We start from the raw sequence: 12798 nt of genomic DNA on the forward strand, positions 1-12798 counted from the left end.
TGGGGAGATTTAGCAGCTAAAAAAAATGAAAACAGAGGCTACATTTTTAGACTGATGATCATGTCAGTCAAGAAATTTTGGTAAATCCTCACTTTTCTTACATTAAGAATAATTGAATCTTAAACAAAAAAAAGGTCTATATATGGATTCTCAAGGCTCTATAATTCAGAAAATAATATTCTCCAATTTATTTCGAAGTCTTAGCTTTTAAGACTTATTCTAATAAGACCAGAAGAACCCCTGCTCAATTCACTTGGAATATAAGGTACGTCTGTGATTAAATCATCTCTACTTCAGAACGAGAAAAACAGACAGTTATCTGCAGATATACAGAACATACTGTGGATTCATCAGTGCTGGTGGTCTCTGATGGTGTGATGATGTGTGGACGTTCTTTGTTTCTCCCTCTCCTCTGTTCCCTCCCTTCTTTCTGCTTGTTGATGGTGTTGTATAGTTTGCTGAGGCTGGAGCTAGTTTTCAGGTGCTGGACTCGGTGGGCGCCAAAGACTCGGATCAGGCGGGCCGTGTCAACTGTGGACATGGAGCCGGACATGGTGGACAAGGTCTCTGACTCGTCTCTGTCTGCAGGACAGAGGTGCTGACTCAGGGAGGAGCTTTGGGAGAGCCTGGAGTCGAGGGAGGCATGACTGTCCTTGTCTGAGGGTTCAGATGTTCTCTGCATCCAGGCCTGACGGGGGATGGGAGGTTCACCATCCAGCTGTCTACTTCTTCTGACTTGCCACTCCATTTCTCTGGCCTCAGCACTTAAACTCCTTTTACCGTCTTTGACATCCTGCCTTTTTTCTTCCCTTGTAGCATCTTCTCCCCTCCTTCCTAGCTTCTGTTTTGTGGTGTAAGAGTCCTGATATTCCTCCTGTAATTGTGACATGTTGGTACCCCTCGTGGTATGAATAAGACGAGACAGGCGCTCTAGTCGCTCCACCAGCGATGCCTCTCTGGTTGGACGGGACTCCTCAATGGTCCACCGATCACAGAACCTCTGCCACAGCTGGTCCAGACTGCTGTTGCTCTGCTGCGAACTGGGGTGAGGGATGTCAGGGTCCCTCCTCTGCTGCTCACACTCTCCTCCTTTTTGACAGTCAGAGCTTTGGTCCAAATGATGGCTCCCATTATCACAGTCCATTTCCACATAAACTGGCTGGAATCTCTTACGGCTTGGCTCTGGTTGACTATAACGAGGAAACTGCAGTGGGCTGGTCCCCTGGTCTCTCTTGGAGGATTCTCGGTTGTTTGATAAAGGCACTCTGGTAAATGCAACAGATACTTCTGAAGATGGCTTTGGAGTTTGGCTCCGACTTGTTTGTGAACTCTTGTCTGCTGTTACAGAGGCATCTATGACGAGAGAGAGGTTCAGACTGACTTTTCAAACAGTAGATTTACTATTCATTGCTGCATACACACAAAAGCTACCACAAAACAAAGCTGTGTAAAGGAAAGGACACATTAAGCCCAAAAAAACAAAAAAAACAACTGAACAATTCTAAATCAAAAACAATTGATAAGATTGTTGAGACAAATTTAATTAATTAACTTCACATAATTACTGTCACAAGAGGTAACAAAAAACATTCTGCAAGTTTTACACCGCTGAGCATTCATCTGAGCTCCTCAGAAATATTCCCCAAACTTTTTCAGACATTTGCTGTAATCTTTTCTCATGAAAGAATTATATCTGAAATATCTGAGTCTATTTTTTATACTTGATAATTTATTAAACAATGGACTGGGTAGTTTTTTTGGCATGTGGCAAACAAAGGTTTATCGTTATTTGTTTCCCTTTGATTAAGTTGTGTTCCAACATGAAAACTACTGGATTAATTGGAAAGCTTTTACAAATAATCACTGCGATTCTAGCTTCTTCCCAAAAGTGTTTTATTTGTCTGCATAGCCAAACACAGTAGCAGTGTTTTTTAAACACTGTGTTTTTATTATACTGATTTAATTTTACCTAACTGACATGTTTATATTAACCAATGACAAGACTTTATTATTTTGGATAAGTGCTGCTTGTTTCAGACATGCATTTAACACAATATACCTTAATGCCCAACCTTTGATGTCACAGTCATTCTGTCAGTTTGTATGGTCTGCATACCTCTGTGTCCAGGTTCTTGCATTTTGAAGGTGGCCGTTTTCAACCTCTTGCTGTAGATGCCCTCTGTGTGTCGAATGGTGACTCCACGGTCCAACACTGGGTCCTGGTGCCCGAGGACCTCACTGCTAAAGCGTGGGGGCACAGCGTCGTCTGAGCCTGGTCAGAATTCAATAGTGGTTTGTTATCTCATGATGAGTTCTAATGAGAAGGTTAAACCGGCACTGCTTTCATATCTGAGATAACATAAACAACACTTCTCAAAATCTTGAATTTTCAGCTAGAGGTTAACAGAAGATGTTCAAAGACATGGAGTCTACAGCCCCCTCTTCTTCTGTCTCTCTGCTTGGGCCCGAGCTCTGCCTTTGTCTCACCAGCCCCTGAACATGAATAATTAATGTGCTGCCTGGTGCACGTTACAATAGACCAGCTGCGACCTATACAGGCACAGGGGAAATTAGAGCAGAGCCTCCCAGTTCACAGATTCAACTGACAATTCAATTCTCTGGACTCATACATTCCTTAGTTTTGAATTTGCCTAAACCCTAGAATAATCTGCATATACATATAAATTTGTCTTCATCTAAGTTACAACAGCAAACTACACAATCTACATTAACTAATGACGCACACAAAAAACCTGTTGGTTCTTGATTATAATTAAGAATTATTGATCTGTCTTAAAGCTGGAAAAAACTGACTACATATGTCTAAGATGAAGACACAAAGACACAATGCAGAATTCTCAGTGAGGTAACATCTCTGTTCATGAGTCTGTTCATGATTCAGGGCTGCAAGAAGCGTGATGTCCACTGGGGGTTATCAGGGTATCTTACAGGATAATGTCAGGCTGGCTGTTTGTCAGGTGAAGCTCAGTCATGCAGCAAGACAATGACTTTAAACACTAGAATTACTTCAATCTGAAAATACACCCTTGAGTCAGAGCCCAGACCTTAACCCAAAGAAATGCTGACTTATGATCACAAGAGAGTCCACACCATAAATCCTAAGTACAGGGCTGAGCTCACACACACACACACACACACACACACACACACACACACACACACACACACACACACACACACACACACGAGAGAGAGAATCTTTTTCACAGCAAAAAGTATTGGCCGAGACAAGGGCTGCAACTAATTGCTGTTTTTATTATCAATTCATCTGCAGAATTTATTTTGATAGCTTGGTTTATTGTGTGCCAAACTGTAATGGAGTGGAAACTGTTCCCAGCTGACACAAAACTGGCACTGTCCCAGAGAGCACTGGTTATTCTTAAAGACTATTTTTAAGATTTAAGATTTTTGTGACAGTGTACAGTAGAAGGTCAGACAGGAACTGTGGGGAGAGGGAGGGGGATGACACGCCTCAAAGGTCAACAGCTTGACAAGGCAGTGGGATGTTGTGTTGTGGTATGAGTCTGAGCCCATGAAACCCCAGCACACCAGCTGTCATCTGTATGTTGGAGCTCAATAAAATTTTAATGTACCTGTGTGTGAGCTCTCCATGGTGGTGTCAGAAGGCCCTGTAGAGGAGACATCAGCTTCTGCTTGTGGCATGTAGAAGAGCTCCTCACTACCACGGGGCTTATAAGGCAGCAGGACAGGCACTGCTGTAGACGGAATGAAAAACAATTGTTAGTTGCAGGTGCTCTATTTTTATTTCCTGGCTCTACTGCCACACCCACAACTTGGCCATGGCTCTACCCCATCCCTCACAGGTAGGGCAACAGTCATTAAATACAAGTTAGAATACACATTGTTCTCATCTGTCCTCTAGTTTGAACTTTATCCTCATTCATGATGTGATTATTACATAAATTAAGGCTTTTCTTTCTTTATGTTCCATTACACTCCTGCTACAGACAAGACAAAATAAATGAGGAGGAAAGTGTTTACATCATAGTTTATTCATATTATACCAAGTTCTTTTCAAAACAAGCCTACCTGGTGAATCAGTGGTTATGGGTCTTTTGGAGACTTCAGGTCTGTAATGTGGTGTAAAGGATTGTTTGGATGTGGAGGTGATTCTCCCTGTAGGTACAACAGCTTTAAACAGCGTGGAGGTGTCTACTCTTTCACATCCCTGCTGTCTTTTTGGTTCTGGGGTCTCGTACCAGTCTGGTGGACTGGACAAACCAACACCTTCGTCTGGACTGCTGGCAGCAGATGGAGAGTGTCTGAGCGGAACAAATTCTCTGCGTGGCATCGTTGAAACAGCATCAGCATGACTTGAGTGGACAGCAATCGGCAAGCTGTGATCAGTGGCTTTGGGGGACAGAGTGAGATGGACATGTGAGACGTGACCTGTCCTGGCAGGGGATTCTGAGGTGAATGAGCCTGTGGCTTGTTCAGCTCCATGAGCACCAGAAACAGAGCTGTTCTGGATGGATAACTCATCATCTCTCCGAAGAGACTGTGTGTTGTCTTCTCTGGTATTCCCATCCTCTCTATTTAAACCCTGTGAGGGTAGAGGTGGTTCCTCAAACTGGCATCCCACAGCATCTTGCCTCTTCTGATTTCCTGACATCAACTGAGAGTTTTCTTTTCTGGTGTAGAGACTACTGGTTTGCAACACTGGTGCTGGTTCTCTGGTTGTCATATCTTCTTCATTCTGAGTAGCGAGCCCGTTAGCTTGAGGATGTTCGACTGCTCCTGTGGAGAGCTCAGACAGGTGGAGGGGCTCTGAAGCTGGACTGATGGCAGGAACAGGCGACATGGAAGGAGAGGGTGAGGTGGAGCGCTTGCGGGTGGCGATGGTGATGGATGTGAGGGCCTGAGGGTTTGTTCTAGGGAGGGTTACTCCTTCTTTGGCAGCTATCTCCCATACTTGAGCTTCTAGACCCAGGCGAAGAGGATTTTGAAGCTGCATGCAGGAGTCAGAGAGGTTCACACTCAGGCCTTGCTGCAGCTGCGACAGCTGGTTGTTCGCATAACTGGGGGCGTTGAATGTCTCTGCAGAATCAGGAGGATCCTGCGCCCTCGGGATTCTAACACTGGATGCTGCACTGCTCTCTGTATCTGTACTCAACTGGCTCTAGAAGGAGAAACAAAAAACAGTAGTCTGTGTCAAACCGGGCCGGGTCCGAGACCAGGCAAGGTCCTAGTTTACCTTATCCTGTGAATTAATTCATCTGCCACCAAGATTCACATCAAAACGTTTCAGCACTGCAACCAAACCTGGATGCAGAACAGGGAACAGTTTGTCCGGAGGTGTGACATGCATGGATAATCAAACCTCAAAGTTCTTGTTTTTACTGTAACAGCACGCCATTTTGTATAAAGGACTTCAAAGAACACCCACAGACACACATCAGTTACCTTAACAATGAGACCTGTACTGTCCAGAGATTGAGGTGGGGATATGAAAATGACAAAATATAAAATAAAAAATATATATATACATAAAAATTAATTAAAAGTGACATAAACATGAATTAATGTTGCTTTGCCAGTTTTTTAAAAAACTTCACTACAAATAAAGCATTTTTGATTGTGACTGACTGCTGATACTCATAACTGGTTTACCTTCATAGGGTATTTCAACAACAGCTCTCTCTTGATCTCTTCAATCCGCTTTCTGTCTTCTTTGTCCAACTCAAGAGGTTCACACTGTTGTCCTGATATCTTCATTTTAATCCACTCTGCAACATCAAAATATCTTTAACCTGATGTACAACATTTAAAAGTAATCAGTGTATTAATGTTTTCTGAGATTGACATGATTGTGCATGAAAGCTAAGACAGAAGCCGTGTAGTTACCATGATTTCTGTAAAAAAGAAACAGCTATTGTGAGGATACTGAGCATATGACTTTTTGCTGACAACTTATTGAATTTTATTGTAGATTGCATGACCATTAGTTAACCAGAGACCATTCTATGACTGAATAAAGTAACTTTTCAAAGCCAACTTTTATCTCCACATATGGTGACTACTGTACCCAGATTGGTGAAATATGATTTTCATTTTAAACACAGGACCTATGTTTCTTACAATCAGTGTCGAGTGGTCAGCAGGGATACAATTTGAGAAAGTCAAAAAAAAAAAAAAAAAAAAAAAAAAGGCACAAGAAAATTGTTGGCATGAAGTATTAAAATGCTAGAAACACAACTTAACTGTAATCTAAGGCTTAGGTGTTAATATCAGACCCTGCCAGTCTCTGAATTGTCATACCTCTGGCTTTGCTCTCCTCTTGATCAGTGATGCTTGGTGTACTGGACACCATGGTGGCTGGAGATTCACTCTGGAGTAACTTGGCCACTCTGACTGCCAGTGAACTGTCACTGCTTCCATCACTCATCACTCCCTGATCTGTGTCCTCGACGGTGGGCGACGAAGAGCTGCTCTGCACAGGACCTCCAAGAGCAGTCTTTTCTTCTTCCTCTGCGGCACACGCTGTCTCTGTGGGTGTTGTGGTGAGCTGTTGTGTGCTCACAGTTGACAGAGGCTTGACAACTGGTGGCTGTGTTGAGACTTTGTTGTCAGGAGGTGCAGCGCTGCAGCCCTCAGGCTCTGCCCGCCGGGCTGATTTAGAGAGGACAAGAGATGACCCTGCACCTCTACTAACAGCACTACCTTGTAGCCTTTTGCATGTTCCAGCAACAGGTGCAGTGGTTAGAGACTGTGTGGATGGATAATTAGGTTGCCATGATGAGGTTAGACTCTCTCCGCCTAAAGAGCTTTGTCTTGGTTTTTCTGAGGTTAGCATGGAATCGGACGAGGACCTGGCCCACAGCAAGGAGGAATGAGTTCTGGGGTCTGCAGTTCCAGAGAAGGATGAGAATGAGGAGTCCTGGAGTCTGCTGGTGTTCTTCCTCAATGAGAGGAAAATGTCATCATCAGACAGCAGACGAGGCGCTGCAGGGGAGGCTTCAGAAGCTGCAGAAGATCCAGCAGACACTGCTTTGTCCACCTGAGAGAGTAGTTTACGGATCTCCCCCAAAGCCTTAGAGCTAACAACAGAATCCTCTGCACTTAGCTCCAAACTACGGCTCATTTGCAAGGGTGACCCCAAGTCCCTTTCCCCACACCTCACCTTAGGAGCTAACAAGAGGTCATCTCCCAGCTGGACAGCACTCCAGGTCACACTGCTGTCTTTCTGTTGCTGCTGGCTGGGTTGCAGTATGGATGAGTGGGAGTCTTCATCAGGCTGGGAGGAGAGTGCCTGTCTGCATTTACTCTGAATAGCTTCTGTATGTGACAAAGTAGAAGGAGAAGCAGCCTGCGTGGTGCGCTCTGGGATGGATGCAGCTGGACCAAGACTGTCCAGGCTAAATGGTATGGATACTGTGGAGTCCACTGACAGAACACTAGACCTGGAAAACTCTCCTTTATGGGGACTGCCACCTGAAAATACAAAATGTTGTTGTTTTTTTTTAATTAACCAAACTGGTTCATTATAAGTAACAAAGAGATGCATTTGTCAAATAGAACTTAGTATCTTTGATTCTCAGGCCAGCTGGCATGATGTGGGCTAGGGGGTTACAACATGATAAATGTTGGTTGAAATATTTTTGATAGGTATAAGACGGTTTACAATTGTTTCTGGCTCAGTGAAAATTCTACTCTTTCCTGTTATGAATGGCAGTTTTAAGCTTAGATACCTTCAGAAGGTTGGGTGCTCTTGGTTGGGGTTCCAATAGATCCTTTAATTGTACAGAGATCAGTAGGAGAGAATTCAGGTTCTCTGATTGGCCCTCTGGGAGCAAATGGGGTTAAGATTGTTGAGGGAGACTGGTCAATACCCAGGTTATGGAGATACATCTGCAAAAAAACAAAACAAATCAGTACCATATCAGAATCAGGGATACAAATCTATACATACATGGTGTTTTTTTCACCCAATTATATGATGTAAACTGAAAAAAAATTATTTAGCAGTTGATGTTTTTGAAAAACAATTACACATGATAAATATTCCAGTCCTAAACATATTTTAAATAAATCCTACACTTGTGTGTATATTCAATTACCGGGATTCGCTCTTCAATGTTGAGCTCTCGTGGTCTGGGCAGAGGTGGTGGTGTTGACTGTTTTGAAGTCCAGTATGGGGCATAATTATCAACCTCTAGGCTGGTGACAGAAGAAGCTCCAATGGAAGCTCCCAATTTAATTTCACTGTTATAACTATCTTGGGAACTTGAATGAGTCAAATCTCTATCAAGTGACACATCACTGAACTGACCGAGGCTCATGAGAGGTGAGGGCTGAGCTGTGGTACTTGGCTGATGATGGACATCATCCTGAGTCTGGCTCCTCTCTTTTTCTGCAGGTCTTGAAGTCTGCTGATCTTTCTGAACTGACATGACGACTGTGCTGAGAGAGGAGTGGGACTGTGACCTGCCGAAGGGTGAGGCAGGGGGTCTTGCTGCAGACCCATAATTATCTTTGTCACTGGGCGCACTGCCCACTGCCTCCCCTCTTCTTGGGGAAGAAGAGCCAGATGGAACCGTAGAGGAGCTCTGTGTGACATTATGGTTGGTCGCACTTGAAACAGGAGGTTGTTGTAAACTCCTTGCCTGCTGACTCAGGATGCGATTCAGGGTGTCAGATACTGCATCGTAAGCTTTCTTTTTAGGAGAGATACCAGAAAATCCTTGCAATGCCAGGCTATCAAACAGTGACGTTTTGCCAGAGCTCTGATTTGCCCTCCAAGCGTCTACTTTCTGCAAATAGTTGAGACTTGGAAGAGACTGGACTTTTGCAGAGGTATGTTCCTCTTGGCACTGGTTTGCTCTGTCTGGGCAATGGACATCAGCCTCAGGTACAGCTAGCCGTTGAGAGATCCCTGTGCTTGATTGATATGAGTTCTCTTTACTGGATTCTATGGCAGAAAGATGCCCTACTGTAGCCTTGACACTGGATTTGGATGGGGCCTTAAAAACCCCTGGAGTGGACTGAGACTGTGGAAGGAAACCCAGGTAGGACCCATCAATCCCTGTTTGGTTCCCTGAGGACCAGAGGTCTTGCTCTCTGTGAACCCGTTCAACACCTGCTGAAAACGGCCCAGTCCATGGCATGCCACCCAGATTTGTTCGGGTCGCACTTGACTTGCTTTCAGTTGTCTCTACGGGATATGGAGTAAGACACTGACCTGGTGAAGGACTTTTCCGCTGTTGGTTTTTAGATTCAGCTTCATGGTTGCTGCGCCTCTCTACCTCAGACAGCAGCTCTCTGTGTAACACTTCACTACTGTTATCAGGCTGAGTGCTGCGGGAACCCATTGTGATGTTACAGACCTCAGATGACAGTGTTCGTGATTCGTTTGACACTGCCTCAGGCTGTTTTGACTGCTGCTGTGGAAGAGAAGCTTCACCTGGAGGACCTTCTCTTCTAATCATGCTTTGGTCAAGGCCTTGTTTGCAGACTTGCACAGTGCTTTTAGACTCTTTGTTCTTCACAGATGTCTCAGAGGCAGAGGAAGCAGCACTACTACTGCTGCTAGGCACACCAACATCTTTCTGAAGGAGCTCCATAAGATGCCGGGCAGGAATATCCTTACTCAGAAAGAAAGTCTCATCTTCTACAGCCTTTCCTGCTAGCTTGTCCAGAGTGTTAGTTTGTGTCAATGAGTCCCCCTTTTTGATACCTGCATCATCTCTGGATGGTACTTCCTGTCTGTCAGTGGTAGCAGTCAGTCGTGAGTGACCCATTTCCTCTCGCCTGCCTTTGTCCCCTGGTGACAAACTGTGCTGGGACAGAGAGCAGCTGCTTGCTCCTTCTTCAGAAAGGATAGTTGCCTGAGCCAATGGGTGCTGGGACAGTGAGCCCTGCTCAGAGGCCTGAGTGGTGCCATCCTGGGGCGGGAAGTGAAACATGTCTGATGCCATGGAAATGTCGGGGTATGCCCTTAAAAAAGTAAAAGAATAAATAAAAAATCTTAACTATTCATATGACATGTTGCATAAAACTATGCCCATAATTGACTTTTAACTGACATTTATTTTTACCTTAAAGGGGCAAACTCATTGTTACTATGTTGGAATAAAGAATAATCAGTGAAGTTGTGTTCCACTCCAGAGTTTACAGGCAACAGCGAAAGGGCTGGGGACAAGTTGCTGTCCTGAAATTCTGATGATACAGAAAATATTGAATGTTATCCAGAGGCACTATAAACAGACATACAACTTACAACTGTAACATAGATCCTTCAGCCTTAATTTATGCAAACCCTCACTAGCTAAAACAAGCTATTATCAAGAGATCCAATGTGATGAATAATTAACTAGACAACTTGAAATGTGATTTTCCATACCTGCACAAATATCATAAGAGTGAGACAAAAATATATTTACATAAATACATAACATAAAGCATATTTTATGCTTTGAGTCAAAGCCACTGATTTTTTATAATACATCAGTCCGGCATCACCTAGGATTGGGTTCAATATACACTGGGAAAGAAAAACAACCCGAGGAGAGAGTGAAACTCATTGTTTTAGTCAATGTACATACGTAGCTCCAAACAGTGTCTCTCTGGCTGTTGAACCTCCCAGTCATCTCTTGTCAGCTTGGGCTGCCTCTGGTCCTGACTGGCACCGTAATAACTCTGAGGTCCCAGTTGGTTTATGGATGACTGTCCAACAGGCTGACTCACATCTTCATCTGGTAGCACCTGAGGAGACAACTCCAGCCTTTTTGAACCAAATCAACAAAAAAAGTAACTCACTGTTACTGTTCTCTTGTTCCATTTCACACTGCTTTGTAAACCTAAACACAAGAAAACTTTCAGAAGCTAAAGTTGACAACTGCTGGTAACAGCTCTGCAGCTTCTGGAGTTGCTAATGGAGCATGCTGCACAATCTAATGTTCCGCCTGGAAAAATGTCTCTCAGCCCCTCCACAACCTGCTGGTCAAACAGCAGAGCACATTCAGCACCAATACAGATGACTATAGGACACCCTTCCTGCCAGCTGTGGTCAATTTGTATAACGACCCTCCCCTGTGTTGGAAGAGGACACTCCACTGTCAGTAAAGCCTCAGGATCCTCATATAACCAGAGCAGACTGCTCAACATTTTATGTAACAGACTAATATCTGTGTACACACACATATACATATATATATATATATATATATATATATATATATATATATATATATATATATATATATATATATATATATATATATATATATATATATATATATATATATATATAAAATTATTCTCCAGAATGATCAGGAAGTTGAACCAACTATATTCAATTATATTCAAAGTATATGCAATGTAGAGTAAAAATGTATTTTTAATATCTAAGAGCAAGCCTGCACCTCGCTGCAGATAGCATTATCTGCTAGACTTACACCACTTTAATGTAGAGTATATTAGGGGGCGCTATCTTAGTTCAGTGTATTTTCAATATTACTGCAGTTAAAAATTGTGGTCCTAATTTTAGTTTATAGTTTTTGCTTTTATTTTAATCTACTTTAGTAGCTGCATATTATTTGGCTTTTGGGGATTTAATTTAGCTGTTTGCCTTCTTCATTTGATTTCTGTTGTATGTATTCATTTGATTAGCTGTTCTAACCATAATTTCCCTTTGTGTTTAATAACGTACTCTATCCATCCATCCATCTATCTGTCCATCAGATTATTAATATGAATGTTGAGACATTCTTGGCACTTATATTCTAATTGCTTTGATATGATGGCAGGCAAAATAACGTAAACACTTAACGGGAAGGGGCACCATGCATAAAATAACTGAATTATAGATGTTCTGCAGAGCCTTATTAGGTTAAATGCCAAGTAGCAGTATTCTTGACACACCTATTGTCTACACTGTACGTTATCTGTCGTACCCATAGATGTTAGTTGTAACCTCTGTTTCTGTCTCTGAAAAACTGTCATCTTTAGAGCTCGTTATTTTGTCTTCATAAAGAGTGATGACTGCCAGAACTCTTGAATAAGCAAACTGTCAAATCCTGCTAAAAGGCAGTCAATCTCACCGTCTTTCTGCAGCGTTCAACAAGCTCAATTAAGACTTTTTGGGAGCTTCTTAATACCACAAGAACCACATGTTGCGAATAAATCATTTATCCAAGAGTTTTACAACATTATGTTATAGATCGCAATCAACTCGTCCGCAAGCATGGAAATAAGTTAGCTACGGGCAACAGGTTACTGTTAGTTAGCTTGGTGACAAACACATCACTAAGCTCTTTACAAACTGCATACGTTAACGATATCTTGCAACTGAGTAGCCGCCAGGCACTGGTGCTACCATCATTACGAACAATGGAAACGACATGTTTTGTCCGACAATGACATTATGGTTGAGAGTTGAACCGTCTGCTGTTCGACCGACAACTTAGCTAACAAACTAGCAGAGCAGTTAGCAGCTAGCTAACCGCCAAAGCTGGGTTAAAAGTTAGCCAGACTTCCGTGAAAGTGTTCCGACGGACGACACGGGAATGCTGCATAACCTAACTTTCACACCAGGAATCAAGTTAAAGTTACAAATATTACCCGTGGAGCCTCCATGTTGGTGTTGTTGGTGTTGTTGTTGCTGTCAGTCCGCCACTGTGAGCGGGCTTCCTCTCGTCGTATCCAAGGAGCGTTGCTAGGATGTACTCGCGCGAGCAGGGATTTGAACTGAAGAAGGCCGAAGATCGTTTAGTGAACAGATGGATCACTTCCTGTTTAAAAAAATAAATAAATAAAAAG

At 43.0% G+C, this 12798-nt stretch overlaps 1 protein-coding gene across 4 annotated transcripts in view; it reads right to left on the bottom strand.

Moving 5' to 3' along the window:
- Positions 1 to 12798, bottom strand: part of alms1 (ALMS1 centrosome and basal body associated protein) — a 64282-nt gene that overhangs the window by 3581 nt on the left and 47903 nt on the right. For all 4 annotated transcript variants that reach the window (XM_071498332.1, XM_071498334.1, XM_071498335.1 and 1 more), the window contains exons 5-15: positions 12601 to 12770; positions 10584 to 10743; positions 10077 to 10197; positions 8100 to 9975; positions 7731 to 7890; positions 6301 to 7473; positions 5653 to 5768; positions 4072 to 5161; positions 3615 to 3737; positions 2117 to 2272; positions 341 to 1353 (exon numbers count right to left, since the gene is read on the bottom strand). In XM_071498332.1, the coding sequence (XP_071354433.1) occupies positions 341 to 1353; positions 2117 to 2272; positions 3615 to 3737; positions 4072 to 5161; positions 5653 to 5768; positions 6301 to 7473; positions 7731 to 7890; positions 8100 to 9975; positions 10077 to 10197; positions 10584 to 10743; positions 12601 to 12615 (6003 nt within the window). In that variant the 5' untranslated portion in view covers positions 12616 to 12770. The remainder of the gene's footprint in view (positions 1 to 340; positions 1354 to 2116; positions 2273 to 3614; positions 3738 to 4071; positions 5162 to 5652; positions 5769 to 6300; positions 7474 to 7730; positions 7891 to 8099; positions 9976 to 10076; positions 10198 to 10583; positions 10744 to 12600; positions 12771 to 12798) is intronic.

The sequence above is a fragment of the Trachinotus anak genome, unplaced genomic scaffold, assembly GCF_046630095.1.
Source record: "Trachinotus anak isolate AG129_WGS33_773 ecotype Australia unplaced genomic scaffold, CSIRO_AGI_Tana_v1 ptg000015l, whole genome shotgun sequence".
Classification (NCBI taxonomy): domain Eukaryota; kingdom Metazoa; phylum Chordata; class Actinopteri; order Carangiformes; family Carangidae; genus Trachinotus; species Trachinotus anak.